Raw genomic sequence first — 7397 nt, 5'->3', positions numbered from 1 at the left:
GCGTGATAAGTGCAAGAGAGATTAATATTTAAGATTAAATAAATATAATTTTGGTTTCTTAAATAATGATCATATTAATTTTATTTATTTAAAAATAATATTTTTCTTTTATTTCATATAATATATCTTTGATTTTTATGGATAAAAGAATAATATTAATGTGAGATCCACGATATTTTTTTCTTTATTCTCCTATTTTCTTGCATTCTAAACTAAGGAAAGATTTTAGATAAATTTATTTCCTTTTTTTGCTAAAATATCTATAAAATTAGAAATGTTTATTTTTGTTCATGCAACTTTTTTATGTTTTTAATTTCTGTAAAATTGAATTATAATCTAACTTCAAATCAAAAAATAATATATTTCAATTTTATATTAACTAAAAACATATTAAAAGATTTACAAAATTTAAAAACATTTAAAAAAATTACTAGGAAAGATTTCTAAGATTATAAGGACTAAAAACATGTGTTAGATTAGATACAAGAATTTAAAGTGTTAAAAGTAACGTTAGATTATGGAGTTTGATATTTGATGAACAAATTGAACTCCAGATAAGCCAGAAAAGAAAAAAAAAAAGTCCTTTCCAAAAAGGGGAATGAAATGAAAGATGATTATTATGTTGGTGGTTTTTTATGGGTGAATTGGCGTGTAGCGTAGCTGAAGGTTGGAGAAGCAGAAGAGCGAATAAAAGCCCATTCTCATGAGTCTTTTGGTCCTTTGCAACGCAGCAGTAGAGTAGCCAACATGGCCACCCAATCACCGCCTCCTCCCACTCCCACCGCCACCGACCAAAACCAAGGTTTCCATTTCTTTCTCTTTTCCCTCTCCTCCTATTCTTTCCACAGTTCTTATCGTTGAAGGCTGTTTCACCAGTAATTTTTGCTTTCTTCTTTTCCGGTCTTTGTCTTTTCTCACACCATTACCAATACAAAAAGAAAGTCAAGCTCTTCCACTTTCTGCTACTACACCACTCGGCACCGTCTGGAATCATTAAAAAAATTGGAATTATAACAATTCTAAACGACGTGAAACTTGTGATCATTGTTTCTTAATTCCCACGATTTGCATGATTTTCCTGCTTACTTTTTTTTTTTAGATTAACTACCTACGTTAATCTTCATTGGGTGCCACGAAACAGATTCCATACTCCATAGTTTCTTTGATGATTTCTTCTCCTCTGTTTGATTGTCAATTCCTCTTTCTTCCATAATTGATCCCTAGCTTGTGTTAGGCAATTAATAGCCTACGAACAAGTTAAAACTTGGTTGAACCTTCACGACATGGATGATGATTGGATAGAGTTATTGCTACGTTGTTGTTGCCTTTAAGCAAAATGCTGAAATCCTATATCAGTATGGCTTGAGTACCGTATTACATGAACAAGAGCTGCTGCGTTGACACCTGATACATTATATTGTTTTGACTTTTGATCATGATAAAAATTGATTTGTTGAATCTCTTTTTTGAGGTGTAGGTTCTGAAGTCGTGCAAGCAACAACTGTAGATCAGCAAAATGCCAGAGAAGAGCCTGCTAAACAGAGTTCAACTACATCAGTCTTTGTGAACTCGCAACTGATGCGAGAAGAACAAATTCAGAATGCTGTGAAATTTCTATCACACCCAAAAGTTAGAGGTTCACCTGTCATGTATAGGCGATCATTTCTAGAGAAGAAGGGCCTTACGAAGGAGGAGATTGATGAAGCTTTTCAGCGTGTGCCAGTAAGCTAGGTTTTTCTACATTATTTTATCAGTCACTCAAAATTTTCTAGACTGCTCTTTCACGGGCAACCAATTGATTATCAGTTTATCAATTTCCTGTATGCTCATCTTTTTTAATCCTTGCCTTTGGTTCAAATCACAGGATTCAGCTCCAACAGTGCAGACAGGTGGTGTAAATCAAGGTGAAGCATCTAATATTGAAGTTTCCCTTTGTACCTTTGGGTTAAGACGTTCAGTTAAACTGCATGCGAAATCTCCATTTAACTAGTTTTTCAATAATGCTGGATTGATTCTTGCTCAAGTTACACTTTGAACATGGCTTATTTTAATTCTAACAGATGGCCAATTGAAATCGTCATCAAACATTCAGCAACAAGCCCAACATCAAACTTTGCAGCCGGGTTTACCTGCTTCTACTGGTGTTAATACTTCGCCGGGAACCTTATCACGCTCCAAATTTCACTGGTCTCATACACTTATTGCAGTTGGATTACTGGCTGCTTCAGGTGCTGGAACAGCTATAATAATTAAGGTATTACCATTACCACCTACTACCATGCATGACGCCTTCTAAATTAGTACTTAATGGATTAGTGCATATTGCTGTATTATGTTCAGTTTGTTATTGACTCTTTATATCCTTTCTTGCACTTGATATATTGCTATGCACACAACTTTTATCACATTGCTGTTTGATCCACACTGAACTGGAAGCTTGCTCCGTGTTTTAGAATTCTGTTCTCCCTCGGTTAAAATCTTGGATACGTAAGGTTGTCTTAGACAATGATGATGAACAATTAAAGAAAACTGACAACAAACCGACACTGATGGAAGAAGCTGCGCAAGCTGCAAAATCAGCTGCAGCTGCAGCTGCAGATGTGGCAAAAGCAAGCCAAGAAATGCTGGCTTCAAAAGGTGAAGGTGGGTTTGTAGAACTTTAATTTGCATGCTGTAAAAAGTCTATGAATTGTTTTAACACTCCTACTCTCCTTGGTGTATTTACGAGAAATGGCTGTAGTTATTGCTGCATCTGGTTATACTTTGCAGAGAGGAGATACTTTGTGGAAGTTGTGAGCCTTTTAGATAAACAAGTACAAGAAATGAAGTCAATGACAAATGCCATAAGAAGGTTGGAAGGTAATTGAGCATTGTCATTTAATCTACTGGATTGAGATAAGAAGTTTCAAATGCTTTGAATAATTTATTCAGGGTTTGATTTATGATTTGCCAATAGCACTTGCAAATTTGTCAAAGAATGCATGTGGTTGTGAAATTGAGGAACTTGTATATTTATAGCCCCTTAAGAACCAACAAGGTGGCTCATGGTGACCAAGAGCTTTGAAAAATATTATGCACATTTTAACTATTCTAACGGGATTCCTAGCATTATGATTCCCTTGAATTTAGCTTTCATCCAATTGTTTTAGGCTTATTGATAAATTTTGATGGCTTATCATGACCAAAATTCTAGCAGATTTATGCTGGAGGTTTAAACAGCTACTCAGAATTTTTTTTAAAAAAAGTTTTTGCTGAATATTTGTTTCTGCCAAATTGTTGACAAAATATACCTTCTAATGGAGTTTCTGTCTCAGGGCAAGAAGATCTTCAAATCAGTCAAACAAGTTCGAAGGTCAGATATAAATAGACGTAGATGGGGACTGTCTCGGTATTTTTAATGAAATTTTGGCACTGCTGATCCTTATTTAAGTTGTATAAAATAAAATTTAACTTTTGTCTGCTGTAATTTTTTTAAAATATACGCAGCAACTGATTGTGAATGGAAAAGCAGACTACGACTTGCATTCAGGTTGTCATGTTGGTAATTAATTCTCAATTAATTTAGTCTTATTTTCTGAATTGTTACCTACAATTAGAATATCATGTGCAGTGAGATTTTCATCCCCACCTACATCTGTTGAACCATCAAGTGGTCTTCATCCAAAGGCATATGCGGAGGTAGTAATTATATTGCTTTTTTAATTGTTTCTTTTGCATCCCCTGCCTTGCCTTTTATGTATGGATCATATAGAAATGCTTATCAATTATTATTTTCAGTTGTGTCTTGAAGGTCACTTTTATAGTAATCAAAATATAACGTTTAGGCATTAAATACTTTGGGATTTGACTATAACCTTTCTATTGTTGCCACCAAAAGTACCCAAATCAGCACAGCTAATTGTGTGTGCATGATTAAGATTTTTAACCAGGATGATGAAACTGTGATTTAAGTCTATTGTGCAGATTTTTTGGTTGGTACTGGTTACTACATTCTTGTATGTCAGTTGCATAGTTGTGCAGTTGTGCCTAATTTACTCTATTTACTTTGCATATTAGTTGATTCAAGTATTTAAGAGTATCTGCTTCCAATGAGATTCTCCATTTTGTTTATTTTAATTAAGGTATAGTTTCAGTTGAACAATCCTTCATGCGAATTGCTTCCTTCAATTCATTATTTTCATGTATACTGAACCTTTTGGTTCTCTGATTTTATTTTTTGTTATTTCTTATTTTGTAGGATATCTTATTTTCTACAAGTTGTATCTTCTCTTTTCTGTCTCTAAATATACATCTCTAAACAACTAACCAAAATCAAATTGTACTCTCATAGTTTTTGCTAAAACAGACAATTGAAGGAACAAAAGCCCATTAGAATATTTAGATGCTTTCTGTGGGAACTCCTATCCATCATATTCAAAAATGTGAAAACAGAAACCTGATTAGGACTTGCTATTATTGTTTAGAACTTTAGATTGTAATCTAAAGCACTGCTCCTCCCTGCAACACAGAAGTTGAGAGAAGCCTCAAACTTAGTTCCCTGCTGACTATAAACTTTCTCTGCTAATTTGCCAATAACATTGTGGGCCTTTGATTATATGGGGTCTGAATACCAATTTTTCAAATGTTAATTTTAGTTATAATGCAATAAATTTACCCGTAGATTTATAGAACATGCCCTACCCTGTAGTCCAAATTATAGAAGTTATTTTTTTGCCAATGCTCATCAAGCAGCAAGCTGATACTAATGCTAAGAGGGAGAAACATGGGATTGACTGAATTAGCAGACTGGGTTGCATGTGTTAAAAGGAGGAATAAGGTTAGAATTAGAGGGAGTGTCACTGCCCTCACAGTAGAGAAGAGCATGCATGATGAGATTGGAGAGGGAATGGTTTGTTGGGGAGAGTGAAAAATAGGTACGCAAGAATTGAGGAGTTTAGGGTTGGAAATTCTCTTTGTATCACTGGACCCCATTATTATCTTCAATTTTCCTTTTCTGCTTTTTTCCTGAGTTTTTATGTATTTACAGAGGTCTACCTCTGAGTAAAGGAGCTAGTTGTCAATATATCTACCTATAATTTCCAGTTCCTATCTCAAAGACTTCCCAAGCTTAGTGCATCTGCCATGCTGAAAACCTTGAATCGATACACTTATTAGCAATGTTCTGATGAAAATCTCTCTGGTTGAATGGGCTAATTCAGTCTGAATGAGGCAATGATGGTTTTTATGACCATTTTTGCTGCCTCTATTATGCATCCACTGTTGAAAGGAAATTCCCTCAATGATTGTTTTTGTTGTGTCATGTGGATAAGGATGTAAAGATTTGAAATTTCTCATATGCAACAGTTCGTGTTCACTGCCTCAGTTTTGACAACTGCTGCTTAGTAGTAACTAATGAATAGTGTGTAGTGTCTTTATATTTGAGGGAATGGATACAGAGGGCTATTTATTTAACTTTTAAGATTTTGTTTTAATCTGGTACCAGGGTACGTTAGTTTTTCTTTTTCTTTTTTTTTTTTAAGAATTTGTTTTAAGTGTACAATTTTTTTCTGGCAGATAATGGCCATGGTCCAAAGAGGAGAGAAGTCTTCTAATATTAGGGTAAACCTTTACACTTGTTAATCTAGATAAATTTAGTTGCATGATATAAATCATACAATTTGTGCACCATCAATATAAATTATAAAAAAGTTTGATTGACTTGAAAGTAATTAGAGTTTTATATGTGAGGAGAGGTGTTACTGTCGAGAAAATTATGGTGTGCAAATAAGATTACTCTTCCAAGTACATGATAAGTAATGTTTAAATTGTGTTTATTTCTATCGAGTCCCATTTAATGTCTATCATTATAGAGGTAGACACAATTTAAACTTACAAAAACGTCAAATTACTAGGATAGATCTAAATTGATCCTTATTTTCTTTAGAAATGAAGTGTGCTGAACTAAATGATTTTTATACGTGGCCACGAAATTTGATTGAAGTTTATTTAGGCTGAGGTAGGGAAAATGATTGGAAAGAAGTGGAAAAATGAATAATTTGTATATTGTATTCATCAGGATAATTAGGCTAAATGGGAGGTTTTCATGTTTTTAATCTGAAAGATATAATATGCTTCAAGTTATGTTGTGGTTGTGGCTTCTCATTAACCCATGCGAATGAACATCGAGTGGTATCTTAGAGACACACATATATGAAACACTATCATTCCTGTCTCTGGTATTATTTCATATGAATCTGATTTTATGCTTCAACTTCCCCTGGGTATAGCCTTGGGAGGTTAGTCAGGTGCAAAGCACGTCTACCCAGATGCTTCAGTCTCAAGTAAATGGTGAAGACTTGAATACTAAGGCCCAGGATACCCCTCTAGTAAATGGGGATGACTCATTACCCTGGTGGCAGAGGAAAAATGTCAGAATCAGAGAGATTGATAATGAAAATGAGTCTAATGGAGTACCTTATGCTTCTGCATCCAATCAGCAGCCAGTCCAACGCGTATGGGTTCCTCCTCAACCTCCCCCCATAGCTATGCCGGAGGCTGCAGAAGCAATCAGACGACCAAAACCAGCGGCCCAAAAGGAACAGGTGTCTGATAATCAGTCAGTAGCTCATTCTTTAGACAGCTCTGATGACGTACATATGGCCCCAAAACTATTGGAATCCGAAGGTGCAGTAGAGGGCAGCAGTGTCAGCTCGGTTCCCACCTCTAGTGAGATACAAGAGGAGCATGAAGTCAAATATGATGAGAAATGAAGGTGAATCATGCATGATCTATCATGAAAAAACATGAAGTCGGAAATAACACTTGAAGTAGTCCCATATTTGGAATAAGCTTGTCACACAATCTGTTTCATAATCATATATAGTTGTACTTTTGAACTGGACATCAATACAATATGCAAATGCACGTATCTTTCTATGCAAGAATTTGTTTACTAAAGCAAAAGTTTTAATTACTGAACTTTTACTAAATTTTGTGAAGTGCATTTTAATATGTTTTTAATTTAGGCTAGGCTTGGTTGGACTTAAGTCTGGTTTCAATGTTTATCCATATTTAAAACAAATTTTAAGATTACCAGTTTTAAACTAACATGAATAATTCATTAAAATTATTTTTATCGATTTGAAAATTATCTTTTGGGTGCTTGGAGTTACAAAAGTACTTATTAAATTATCAGTTAGTTTCATTTTATATTTCATTTTCTGAGATTTAATTAATTTGTAGGTCTTGAACTGTTTGACAATTTTTAATTAAGTCTCTGGATCATTTTATTCAATGATTTTGAATTTGTATTTATTTTTTGAGTCTTTCTATTTAATTATAATTACAAAAAAATTAATAACCGTAACCTAATTTAAAAAAAAAATACAAATCTAATGACTTAAATGAAAAAAATATTC

The 7397-nt window shown here is 34.0% G+C and overlaps 1 protein-coding gene across 2 annotated transcripts; it reads left to right on the top strand.

Moving 5' to 3' along the window:
- The first annotated feature begins 614 nt into the window (after positions 1 to 614).
- LOC114393743 (peroxisomal membrane protein PEX14-like) lies at positions 615 to 6952 on the top strand. 2 transcript variants are annotated; one of them, XM_028355168.1, is made up of 11 exons: positions 616 to 802; positions 1478 to 1722; positions 1865 to 1904; positions 2061 to 2254; positions 2454 to 2643; positions 2770 to 2859; positions 3315 to 3352; positions 3487 to 3529; positions 3611 to 3678; positions 5554 to 5598; positions 6267 to 6952. In XM_028355168.1, exons 1-11 carry the CDS (start codon positions 748 to 750, stop codon positions 6747 to 6749), a joined length of 1491 nt encoding a protein of 496 aa, XP_028210969.1. In that variant the 5' UTR covers positions 616 to 747; the 3' UTR covers positions 6750 to 6952. The 2 variants fall into 2 exon arrangements, with proteins under 2 accessions (XP_028210970.1, XP_028210969.1); XM_028355169.1 differs by lacking the exon at positions 5554 to 5598 and having other exon boundaries at positions 615 to 802.
- Positions 6953 to 7397: the final 445 nt, after the last annotated feature.

Source organism: Glycine soja, chromosome 17 (assembly GCF_004193775.1).
Source record: "Glycine soja cultivar W05 chromosome 17, ASM419377v2, whole genome shotgun sequence".
NCBI classification, from domain to species: domain Eukaryota; kingdom Viridiplantae; phylum Streptophyta; class Magnoliopsida; order Fabales; family Fabaceae; genus Glycine; species Glycine soja.
This window is presented reverse-complemented; position numbering and strand designations above follow the sequence as displayed.

What these genes read in the sequence shown, in the direction of transcription:
- LOC114393743 (XM_028355168.1), top strand. Translation starts at nt 748, where the DNA reads ATGGCCACCCAATCACCGCCTCCTCCCACTCCCACCGCCACCGACCAA. An exon ending in TCAGTCAAACAAGTTCGAAG is followed by an intron (nt 3,353 to 3,486) that starts GTCAGATATAAA and finishes AAATATACGCAG; the next exon opens with CAACTGATTGTGAATGGAAA. An exon ending in ATCCAAAGGCATATGCGGAG is followed by an intron (nt 3,679 to 5,553) that starts GTAGTAATTATA and finishes TTTTTCTGGCAG; the next exon opens with ATAATGGCCATGGTCCAAAG.